A 12,862-nucleotide genomic window follows, 5' to 3' on the forward strand; every position below is an offset into this window, starting at 1 on the left:
CCACATGAGACTCTTTACAGTTTGTTTCTCAGCTGTTTTTTTTCCTCGGCATTAAGTAAAAAAACGGCTCCGGCAGCTGATAGTTATTTCCCTGTGCAGGGAAACAAACTCTGATAGGGTTTAGTCTGGGAAATAAAGCATCTAGCTCATGGGCAGATTGCTTTGACCATCAAGATCAGACTGAAGTGACTGCTAATTATCTGCCACCAAAATCCTGCGTGTGAGGCTTAAAGGATGTTAATCTCTTACTTCCTGGTCGATTTGGGGGCCGCCAGGATCCTTTAAAATTTACAACCTGACCCAGAAAGAGAGCTCATCAGCCGCTCCAGTCTAAGAGGGATCAATTCAATCAGGCTGAGGGATGTATTAGAGGTAACAGGTTGTTTGGAAAACAGTCTCACCGTTATATATCACACACAACCGGTTAGCGGGTCATTAGGCTAAGTAGGGCATTAATGAACAATTAATGTATTTGTATTAATATTAATGTATTACTATTAATTCATAACTTAAAGCATTAAAGCTCTATGCTAGCTTCAGGAAAATTACTTTTCCCTCATTAATATGCAAAATAATGCAGCAAGGTGCTGTAAAATCTAATCAGACCATCTCCTCTGTGCAAGGCGATGTGTGTTAGTGTGAAGTTTCACTCAGGCGCTGTTCATTCATTGCATTCACAAGGATGTGTGTCGACACTCGCCGAGACGCTGCCATGACAACCTAATGTGAGGGAACAAGGGGATGCAAATTTCGAGCAGTTTCTTTAATCAATCGTCGGGCCCGAGTTAATGATCGGCAATCGATTTCCTCCGATGAGAGCTTAATTTTAAAAACAACAGACATGGTGTGTTTTCGCAGCGCAAATAAATGAAGTGTCATAAATTAAGTAAACAGGAGACAGTTATCCCGAGCGCAAATTAAATAAAATGATGCAATCACTTAAAAACAAAAAAACGATGCGCTTTTCCCCCTACGACGTGCAAATGAAAAACAAATGGCTGACACCCAAGTTTTTCACTTCGTTTATCGTTTTTTTTTTTCATCTGAAACCCCTCTGAGTTTAGCCAGAGGTAATGATGAGAGAGAGAGAAAGGAGAAAGACTTGGAGAAAAACTGGTTAGAGAGAATGAGAAGTGAGACAAGCAGGAGAGAAAAGACTGGGGAAAGAAGTGAAAGAAAAGGTTTTAAAAAGGGAGTGAGGGGGGGGGAGTGTGTGGAAAGAGAGTGTGAAAGACAAATGGTGAGGGGAGATTGGAGGGGGGGTGGGGGGGGGGTGGGGTGGATAAAAAGGAAATGAAAGCAGAATCAAAAAAGGTGAGAGAAGATGGCAGTCAGGAGCACCGACAGGCAATGAAGAAAAAAAAAAAGAACAGGAGCAGGAGAATATGTAAGGCTGTAAAGGGGAGAGAGAAGAGAAGAGAAGAGTGGTGAGAGGGGAAGGGTAAAAGAGGCAAAGAGACATACACGGACCCAAAAAAAAAGGTGAAATTACAGACAGGCTGAATCAAAGCGCTGAGAAAAGATGAGAGGAAGAAGGAGACAAAGAATGAATAAGAAAAGAGCGAGAGAAGAGAAGAGAAACAGAGGTGAAAAAGACAGCGGGGAGTAGTGAGGGAATGAACAGGTGTCATCAAGAAGTAATGAAGAAGAAAAGAGGAGAGAGAGAGAGAGAGAGAGAGAGAGAGAGAGAGAGAGAGAGAGAGAGAGAGAGAGAGAGAGAGAGAGAGAGAGAGAGAGAGAGAGAGAGAGAGAGAGAGAGAGAGAGAGAGAGAGAGAGAGAATTGATTAGACGGGTGGACGGAGAGAGAGAGAGGGCGCGGTGAGGGGTGAGGGCGGGAGACAAAGAGCCACGTAGCTTTTAAAGTTATGAGAAAGAAAAAAAGGAGCAATAACCGGAGAAATGAAAATCAGTGCGAGAGGAAAACGTGAGAGGGCAGATGTTATGTGAAACGATGAGATACAGGGTGTGAAGAGAGAAAGACAGATAAACTGACAGGAAGCGGTGGCGGCGGCGGGGGGGGGGGGGGGGTAACACTCAGAAGTGAACTTTTCCTTCGCTGCAATTACCTAATGCTGTTTTTTTTTTATTATGATAGACGGGGTTAAGCCATAAGCAACCAACCGCTGAAGTCATGCTGGCACGGCGTGATTGACTTTCCACACAAAAGAAGTTGTTTACCATTCATGATGTGATGGAAGTGTGCAGTAAGAGCCTTTATTTCCTTATAATTTCTTGTCTTTAAAACAATGGCACTGCTAATCAAGCTAACTTGACTAAAACATTTCCTATGACTGCTTCACAGCCTTCTTTTAGGCGTTTTTTTTTTTTTTTTAATGTGGCGAATTAGCGAGTCGACTGTAGGGAGATGACAGGAAATCAAAGAGAGATAAAGATAAGGGGAACGACATGCAACAAGGGGTCCCCGGCTAGACTAGACTAGACCCCGGGATGTTCTGGTTCATGGTCAGTGCCTTGAAACCAAAAAAAAAAAAAAAAAAGGCACCGGGGGCCTGTGAAGAGCTTTTGATATGAAGCAGTAGAAAATGTTCAGTGTGCGTTTCCGTTATCTTAAAAACCGGCTCTGATAAAGCTACGAGTAAACAATAAAATAAGGCTGATGTTTGAAAATAAGAACAGGAACGTAGGAGTGAAACTAGATTTACAACCAGAGATTCAGTTACAAGTTTACTTATAGAAAGTACTGAGAGGGTTTTTTTTCTGCTTTTTCTCTAGTCTGCAGCACATCTGCACAGGTTGAGTCATGATCAGTTTAACACAATAAACAGCTGAGTTAAGAGGAGGAGACATAAGTGACCACAATGTCCAAAAAACTATATTTAACGCTTGTCTGTGTCTGGGATTTCATTCATGACAACCTTGAAAAAAAACACACAATACTTTCCAGTGATTGACATCTGAGATATCACGCGTGCCACGTTTGTATTTCAGCTGAGAAACGTTCCAAAGTGATATCGAGCCTGAATTCTGCTACGGATGGGTCTGAACTGGAAAAAGGTGGCCACACAGTGTAGATAAAATGAAACGAAACATGATTTTCTTTTAACGTTATTGATGTTTCAATAACAGTTGTGTGTGTGCCGGACAAAGTCTTGAAAAGGAGAGAGCAAACAGACGTACCTTTATTTTGATACTACATTGCAGTTCCTTACTAAAAGCAGAAAAAAAATATGCTCAGCAGGCGTCTAGGTAGTGAGCATGCTCAGATAACCTCCCAGGCCAACTGCCAGAGCTTCAGGTCCTGGGTGATCTCTCTCTCTCTCTCTCTCTCTTTCTCTTCCCACGCAAGCAGAACCTCACTAATTTGGCAAGTCTACCCACTTCTGTGATTTTAGCTTAAATGACAAGTGTTTTTGACATCTATTAGGGTGACAACAGCATCCGCATGACTAGAAAATTATCCCGCCTGAATAAACAACTCTCTGAATTAAAAAAAAGAAGAAATTTGATGACTAATAGTAGCTTTTAGTGACTGAAGGAGGAAGAGGACAAGAAAAGGAGCAGATAAACTTTGAAAAAAGGGGGGTTTCCAATCTGAGACAGCGAGGAAGAGTGGGCTTATGGAAACCAGAAATATGAAAAAAAGGCAAAATGAAAGACAGATTGAGTGAGATAAATGTGTGCAGTTGTTATCCACACAGCTGTAAAAAGCCCTCATTTGACAAATCACGGCTCAGGCTGACTCTCTTCTCTCCCAGGGGCCGAGCAGCGTCGCTCTGTGTGTTCGAGTGTTTTACCTTGGGAATGCGAGAGATGATATCGGGGTATTTGCTGGTGTTGTCTTCTTGGTTGCGGCTGAATATTCTAACCTCACCGCTCTCCAGAATGTGAATCTATAAGGGGGGGGGGGGACAAAACAAAACAAAACAAAACACAAGGAATAAAATACAGGATGTGCTTTTTGTAGTATTTCAGTTTAGTAAGTAAACACATGTTTAAAAACAGGTCAGTGTTAATAGTACAAATGAAATGTAGGTTTTTATGATTTAGCTTGATAGATGGTGGTGGTATAATGCCAAGATTGGGCCACTGTGTCAGATTAGGTGACTACAGAGTCATAAATCACGTTAGTCTTCAGGATCTCAGTATCAAAGTATCTACACAATACTTTTGTCTTTTGAGATGATCTCTGTGTCACTTTGGGTGATCATAGACTCCAATGCTTGCTAGCAGACTACAATCACAGCTTGCTGTCTGTCATGACTTGCATCATGTACATAGATGATTGAGAACAACTTCAACCTCACCTGTTTACTTATGCAACGACGGTTTTATGAATGAAAGTAAACCTGGGACCATGTGGGCTCTGACTCTAACAGGGCGACGTTGCATCCAACTAAAATAAACTAAACATTTCCCTTTTACTCCGCCATGTCTACAGATGTGCATTATAGAGCACTTGGCGCTTTCAATGGGCCAACATCACAGAACACGCTGTAGAAGTCCCACCGCACAGGATAAAACGAGCAATCGCACCTGTCGCTCTGTTGGGTCAGACCTCTCTCTCTCCTTCTGAATGAATATTATCCTTGAGTTTTGCATCACCTGCGTGTGTGTGTGTGTATGTGTGTAGTCTGTCCTCTTTCCAGGGCAACATTACAGAGAAAAAGCTCGTGTGTCTCAGGTTCTACCGCTTTTGGCAACAACTGGAAGTTGTGAAATGTCCTCCTGCAACTCATACACTTTTGCAAAGTCTAAAATTATCATTCTGTTTCTCCATATTGTAATTTTACTATTGTTATTTCTGTCCAGTCTTTATACTCTGGAGAGATCCCTCCTCTGTTTATCATTTTCTAGTTTTTTTTGGGGGGGTAGTTTTTTCCTCATTTGAACTGACTAGTCTAAAGATAGAGGGTGCCATATGCTCTACAGATTGTAAAGCCCTTTAAGGCTAATTTGATGATTTGTGATTTTGGGCAATACAAAATTGAATAGTATGAGCTTTGCACGAGAGAAATCAATAGTTACCTTTGTTCATTGGCAAAAAGTTGAAGATGTGGGTCATTAACAATCAAGCATGTGAACATTATAACACTAGTTTTCTTCTCTGGAGCATCTTCTAATCTGTCTTGCTCTATTTGTCTTCATCGCTCCTCTTCTATTCTTTTCCTTACATCTTTTTATTTTCTTTATTATCATTTGTCTCGGCTTAATGAGGCCAACCGCCATTACACTGCCATTAAAATCAAGTCTGAGCTATAATGTATTGCCTTGTGCGCAATTCTTATTATGTTTCTGCTTTGTATACATAAATTCACATGAAACGTTGTTTTAGTCGATTGTTGGGACGTCGTTTGAACATGTGGACGGGACAACAGATGACACTGGCTCAATTACAGTTTTTATTTTCTTCTATTGATCAATGAGCCTTGTCTCTGACAAATAAAACTCATAAAATAAAGATGAAATACACAGACAATCACTTACTCGGCTGATTTGATGGGACACATACTTCCCTGCATGCATACACACTTATTTTGATTCATCAGATGCCACACACACACACACACACACACACACACACACACACACACGCAGATACACACTTTATAGTTATTCACAAAATCTGAACACACACACACACACACTAACAGAGAGGGAGTGTTTTACGAGTGGTGTATCACGAGTCCCTCTGCTGGCTGTTTGAGGTAGTGTCCACTGCGGTGAGACCAGTATGTGTGAGAGAGAGAGAGAGACAGAGAGAGAGAGAAAGGGAAAGAAAAGGAGGACGTCATAGGGCTCACTCGTTCTGTCTCCATCCCATCTCTCTCTCTCTCTCTCTCTGCTCGTCTCTCTTCTTCTCAATTCAACTCAGTTCAAAGGCACTTTATTGGCATGACTGTCCAAAATTACCAATACAGCTGGAGGGGTTTACATTACAATCTCTGTCTTGCTGTGTCTCTTTATATGTCTCTCTGTCTCCGAATTTCCACAGCTCGACTGATGTCTCCCGTCGCGTCTTCGTGTCGGTCTCCCTCTCCCCTCTTATGCATCTTGCCTTCACTGTCTCTAGCCTCTTTCCTCACCTCTCTCTCTATATCTCCCCACCCTCCCCTCCTCCTCCTCCTCCTCCTCCTTTTCCTTCTTCTTCTCTCTGGTCCATAATGGCAGAAGTAGCTCGCTCTGCCTACGGGCCCAGGGCAAAAGCAGCACTACTGTTTATCTTAAAAGAATAGGCACAGGCACTCACACACACACACACACCCACCGTACAGAAACGCCATGCATGTGTGCACACAGTCAAGTGAACACACAGCGAGAGAGAGAGAGAGAGAGAGAGAGGGGAAAAATAACTCACAGAACGGCAATACCTCACACTCAAAGAACACAGCCGAGAGGTATATGCATACAAAATTCAGCAGGCATATGTTCGGTGCCAAACGGAAGAAAAAACAAACAGTTGCACTCCGTCACTTTGCCACCTACTGTGTACACACACATATACACATATACACACACACACACACACACACACACACCTGCGCACGCTCTCCGTCGTATTTGTACTCGCAGGTGAACGCTGCCTCGTCGAACCTCTTCATCACCTCTCCGACCCCCTTGGTGGGGTGAGCCAACATAGGTCTCAGCGGTACACCTGTGAGAGGACAGGTGACGAGAGAATTGGAGGAAGTAAACAGCTTAAAAAACAGCGGGACACTAAAGCTACCTACAAAAAAAAAAAAAAAAAAAAAAAAAAAAAAGCAGTGATGCATTTTTCATGAATCATAAATAGTTCAGAATCTAATTGTGAGTTAGCCCAGGAGAACTTTTCTTCATTTGCCACTTTCTTGTACGAGGAGGAGAGGAGGAGGAAGGGAGGGGCTGAGCAATAACAGGCCTCCAGGTTAGACAGAGAGGCAGATCTCAGATCCATTTTGCCAAATGCAAAAAAAAAAAAAAAAAAACCCCAGTAGCTGTGAAATTAGCTCTGCTGACACATTCCCGCATGACACGACTGCATCACACCCACAACTGTTTTCTCTGACAGAACCATAGTTGAAAATTAGTTTGTCTGTATTCTAATTTGGCCCTAATATGAAAAGTTCTCTGACTCACATCCCCTTAGGCTGCACTGCTAAAAAGTTAAGCTTCAAAAGCAGCAGCAGGAGTGATATAATGTAAATGTACCAAACAAATTCCTTTAATTGCAGCTTACGGAGCACCGGAGCCAGATACGACAGGACAGTAACGTTTTGTCCGAGCCGGCTGGTGCTATCTAAAATTCACCGGCTCCTTTAACTATATTGCATTTTAGAACAGAGCAGCCTTCTGAATAACAATTGTTCACCTGCCAGAATAGCTGGTAGATTCATCTACCTGACCAACCACAGCCAATTTAGCTTCCCAATTTAGCGGCGTTGAGATGGCGGCTGGTATTAATTTCCTACCTTGGTGTCAAGGCTTCTTATCACAAATAGCTTGACAACAGTGTAATTGGGAGTTAATCCTTAGTTTAGGGGTATCTTTTATCTTTCTGTGATAAATGACTCAACTAAAATAACTGACTCACCTCCGCTGAACGGATCGATAAGCGCACACACACACCCAGCCACCGTTTTTGAATGGTGTGCGTCACCTGATGGGCTGCTTACCTGGAGTGAGCTTGCAGTGATTGGGCAACTGGTCTATGCCCTCTTTTAGCAGAACGGGGATGAGGACATCGTAATTGGGCATCTCGCTGGACGGGAGGGGAGGGGGGGGGGAGTGAGCAGGAGACAAGGCAGGGTGTTTGGGAAGAACAACAAAGAAGAAGAAAAAAAATCAATATCATCCAAAATGAAAGAGAGGAATGAGTGAGGGAGAATGAGGGACAGGGCTTAAGGGGGATGAAGCATTGTAGTGGGGCTGAGGAGAGACTGCAAAGTGAAATGAGGGGTGGGTGGGTGGGGTGGTGGTTTTGCTTAGGCTTCAGTTACCAGTAAGTCTGTTTGAGAATGAGACTCTTTTGTTCAATCCAAGCCCGCCTGCTCTCGGTGCTCATCCCCTTCCCTGCGTCGATCACAGCGGGAGGGAAACCTATAAGGAAGGAGGGGAAGGAGGGAAAAAAGATGCATTTAAAAACAGACCAGTGTAAATGTTTGAACAGTTTGTATGGCCCAACGTTTGTTAGAATGAAAGTTCAGAGGCACTTCAAAAGGGACCGGGAAACACACGAGACTCGCGACAGTTGCAATTACTCGTGTACAGCTGCACCTCGAGTGTTTTCCGCCGTGCTGCTTGGACTCATTTCACTGCCGATGTGGTCAGGTGGTTTGCAAAAAAAAAAAAAAAAAAACGGAGGGACTAATGAATTATTTTGTTTCCCAGCTTAACATGAATAATTACGCTATATTCAAAAATACGACTGAATACTGAATCATTCGAATACATTATTCATCGTAATGATCCACTTTAGCCCGACAAAGAATTTGCTCTTGGTTGACCTGCCTGATTAAATAATGGTTAAATAAATAAATAAAAATCTTACAAAAAACATTTCCAGACCAGATCAATGCAAATTTCCCCACCGAGCCTCTGGTCTAATTGACTCTTATTAAAGCATACCTCCAGTCGTGAATAAGCCACGAATACTAATAAGTGGGGAAACGAATTTATTTAATTTGGTGGTTCTGTGGTGTTTGGTAATAGCGGGGGGGGTGGGGGGGGTCGGATCATTGTTGAAAAGCAGGTGGTGAGAGAAAGGCTGTCGAAACGTCATACTGATGGATTCGCCGACACAGATATGTTGATTTCATATTTCAATTATTTAAATCAGGATTTCTGTGTTTGTTGATTTTTATCATGCTTTTGGAGGTTACTCATTGGTTGTGTATCGGCTCGGTTGATAAATTCATGTCTCCAGTTTCATCTATGACAGTTTTAATGACTGCAAAGAATATTTTAGCACTGCTTTAATAAGCGTCCTATAAATAAAATGCATTATTACTTGCTGTAACACCCTACCTTCTTCTCTTTAAGTGTCACCTCTCAGCATTTAAATATCACAAGAGGATAATTCGGTCATACCGCATGTAGAGGAGCATCTCTTTATGAATTAAAGCACAAACTGCTTTTACAGAGCTTCACACCGGGACGGGTGCTTGACGGTTTTAACATTAACAAATACCTTGACCGGGTGGTGTCAGGCACACAGCTTGGCTTAATGCTGAAAGGACACTCTGCTCAGCCAGTCCTATCCTCAGCTTCCCAGCGAGGGACCTGTCGATCAAAAACCACAAGACCAACGGCAGTAAGTGTTGACATCCGTTTGCACCTGCTACCCATGACAACAAGCTACATGCCTGAGCAATACATGCAGAGAGGCAAGAAGGCACTGCAATATTTGTGTGTCTATGTGATGCAGATGTGTGTGTGTGTGCATGTGTGTGTGCCCGTGGTCACACACACACACACGCGGTCGAGCTCGTCTGCGAATGTGTTGGAGAGAGTGTTATTTTACCTGACTATATAGCGGGCCTCGGAAAAGCGGCATGCCACAAAGAGGCCTTTGATGATGTCGATTTTCTTATTCATGGCCTGAGGCAGACGGGAGGAAATTGAGATTCACAGAAGAAGAGCGAGAGGAGACAGAATGTAAAAAGACTGAGGTCACCAGCGAGTACAAACTCCATGTTCAGTCTAGAGTAAAAGAAAAAAAAAAGAGAAACCCAGCAGCAACAAGGAAGGAGAGGGAACTAATTGCTTGCGAGATTCCAGCCAGGTGACGACTTATTCAAAAGGCTGAGAGAGACTACCTCCTTCCCTCTGAAGTAGACAAATAAACTAATAATTACTTGTTCAAAAACACAAACACATTAGCATTTCCTCTTTTTTCCCCCTCCCTGACCCCAATACTGAGAGGCAAATAGTGTGAAAACAATATTTTCCCAAGTCTGCTTTCCCTTAATGAAAATGTTATTCCGTGGCTCACCGAGTTCCCACTCATGCTGGCAATTTCCTTCAATTTCCTGAACACACCCCCTGCTGTCAGACTGGCCGGTTGGAACATCATGCGCTGGTTGCTACGGGAACTCTCAGCCACTAGGCCCAAATCTCCTTTCTCTTGTGCCTCTGCCTTGATTTTGTCCAATTGTCGCCCTGGAAACAAGAGTGAGACGGTAAATAGCAGCCACATCGCCAGCTGATGAGCAGAGAAGGGGTGGCATTAGCGGTTAAACTGGGAATGTACGAGCAAGTGTTTGGGTGCAACAAAGTGATTGCGTGTGTGTGTGTGTGTGTGTGCGCCTATTACCAGTTGCTTGAGCAACAGCTTTCATCAGCACCGTCTCTCCGATGCCGAGCTCCATCCCTAGGTAGGCTGGACCCAGCTGGTTCAAACACAGGTACACGCAGCACAGCAGGTCGTCTGGGAAGGGAACACACACACATTTTATTACACTGAAAACACACACAAACAAGCATGGATACCAACAGAAAAACACAGACACACACACATATTAACAGACGGCACACACAGGAGTCAACACAGACACACAAACTCAAGGACACATGGACAAACACACTCTCAGACACAGCCACACACACACACACACACACACACACTCACACTCATGCACAAATAAATGGGCACAGAGACACAGAAACAAACTCTCAGACTCCACCAAATACACATAAAACACACTCGAACACGAAAAACAGAGGCTCAAAAACACGCACACACACACACACACACACAGAGCACAACACACCATCAGAATCCCACAGGTACATGCTCATACACACATCAATGAACTGACTCATCCTCCCACTTTTATGTACAACCTGGCTTCATCATCATCTCCTTGATAGAGTGGCTGGCAGCCAGCTGCCTGTGTAGCTACATCAGCATGCATTATGGGAGAGATAAAATACCATTTACCTGGTGAGAGCAGCAGCACGGAGCGAAATAGGTTCGACAGCGTCTCGATGTTTCTCAGTCTAGGAAATGACAACAGGATTGCTTTGAGACAAGGAAGACAACTTAAATTAATTTTAAAGCCATCCTGTAAATACCGAGGGGGGGTGGAGGGGGGGGTGGGGAAATGAGATTTGTCTGGAGGTTTTAATCGGAAGCGGAAGCTGGGGAGGCAGATGAAGAGTTCATTTATGAAATGCTATACATCACTTACGAGTGGGTGGGGAGAAAAACAAGACATTAGTTCTACCGGGACATTTGTTATTCAGTATCCTCAAAAAAATTCTAAGAGAGTCTGTAAAGGCGTTTTCAATTTGTTGGCAAGAGACTTTTCTTTTAAAAATGTATGATCTGGATTCCTACAGTCGCCTGAACATTTATAGTTCCTCCACAACAAAAAAAAAAAAAAAATCACAAACACTCCCCCTTCTGAAAGAGTTTATTTCTCGCTGTTTGTCATTTTTAACTTAAGAGTTGCAAAAGAAGACAAGAGTAGTCATCAGCCAGGTTCCCAAGACAGCTGCAGAGGAAAAAACTGCTGAAAACCGTCATTAAATTTAATCAAACTGAAAAAACTTTCTTGAAAAAAAACATTGTTGAAGATTCCTAGAGGGTGACTTACAGGGTCTGACATAACCGATGGCCTGGGGCCAATAAAAGTTTAGTCACTGGTCCATAACAGCCAATCAGAGTCATGGCACACAAATAAATTGGGGTCACTGGCCAGGCGGGCGATAAATAATTTGGAATCACAGCGTAGGGCCGGGTTTGCATCGCTGTGTGGTGCAGAGCCGCTGCTGAAAATTTCACATTGTACATAATAATCACAACAAAACACTTCCTCTACTGCGAGCAGCTGACTGGAGCTGGTGGCAAGAGAATGGGATGTTTGCCTCTCCGTCTCTCTCTCTCTTCCACCTTCATCACCTGTGTGCACGAAGGGCACGGCTGAGCTCCTCACACACACACACACACACACACATACAGAGCACACAGCAGAGTCCACAACAGACAGGATGAAACGGGCTTTAGGTTTTACTTGACGAGAGTCGCCTACGACTGCTCGTAAGCGCAAAACAAAATCCGGGCAGTGAGGGAACTCCCCTCTCATCCACAGCTGCTGTATTTTACATCTATACAGAGCTCATTATGCTAATAGCGAACTGTTCATGTATGCAACAATTGAGTCTAATTAATTAAGTATCTTAAAATGAGTTGGATTCTTGTAGACTTAAGGCTGCATGCCCCTCCTCTCTACCAGCAGCAGCAGCGAGTCTCAGCAGACAACATTCATACGTCATTCATTTACTGCCTAATTTTGCATATTTGTGTAATATATCAACATTACATATCCATAACTAAAAGACAACAACCAAATCTAAAAGGGGACTTCACTGTTGTACGTATTATGTATACAATTAATAAATTATGGAGAGTTATTTTAAGTTTTTGGCTGCCTGACCAGTAAAAACATACAAGCGGCCAGTAAAAACTCTGATCTACTGGCCAAGTGAGCCAACGGGGAAAAATATGTTACATTGGACACTGACCTATTTGTAAGATTTCTTCAAGTTCCCTGCCCTCCCCCCCAGAAAATTAATCCAATTTCACTCACTTTCCCCTGGCTGGGACACACTTCTCTAATTATATACCAGAAATTCCCAGCAGGAAGCTTGAATGGTAATTCTATAAAAAATGCTTTGGTATATGTATATCCTTTGAACGGAGGAGTGATCACTTTCTCCCAAAATGGTGCTTTACCTCATTCTGGAATAAAAATCATTTCCTCCCATATGGAGCTCTTACCTGCCAGAGTCCTCTTCAATCTTCTCAAAGGTGCGAGCCACCGCCAAGTACGGCACTCTGGAGAGCGATGAGCGAGGGGGGTAGTTAGCAGGCGAAGCATCCACACCGACAAAAGATTTTTTTTTCACATTCACAGCATGTAG

General features: G+C 43.2%; 1 protein-coding gene across 1 annotated transcript in view; it reads right to left on the reverse strand.

Moving 5' to 3' along the window:
- Positions 1-12,862, reverse strand: part of lig1 (ligase I, DNA, ATP-dependent) — a 54,279-nt gene that overhangs the window by 23,939 nt on the left and 17,478 nt on the right. Inside the window, exons 9-18 of the mRNA XM_067606584.1 lie at positions 12,720-12,776; positions 10,878-10,936; positions 10,251-10,364; positions 9,930-10,096; positions 9,459-9,535; positions 9,126-9,217; positions 7,936-8,035; positions 7,612-7,697; positions 6,499-6,614; positions 3,757-3,852 (exon numbers count right to left, since the gene is read on the reverse strand). Coding sequence (XP_067462685.1) covers positions 3,757-3,852; positions 6,499-6,614; positions 7,612-7,697; positions 7,936-8,035; positions 9,126-9,217; positions 9,459-9,535; positions 9,930-10,096; positions 10,251-10,364; positions 10,878-10,936; positions 12,720-12,776 — 964 coding nt within the window. The remainder of the gene's footprint in view (positions 1-3,756; positions 3,853-6,498; positions 6,615-7,611; positions 7,698-7,935; positions 8,036-9,125; positions 9,218-9,458; positions 9,536-9,929; positions 10,097-10,250; positions 10,365-10,877; positions 10,937-12,719; positions 12,777-12,862) is intronic.

Source organism: Thunnus thynnus, chromosome 12, assembly GCF_963924715.1.
Source record: "Thunnus thynnus chromosome 12, fThuThy2.1, whole genome shotgun sequence".
NCBI classification, from domain to species: Eukaryota; Metazoa; Chordata; class Actinopteri; order Scombriformes; family Scombridae; genus Thunnus; species Thunnus thynnus.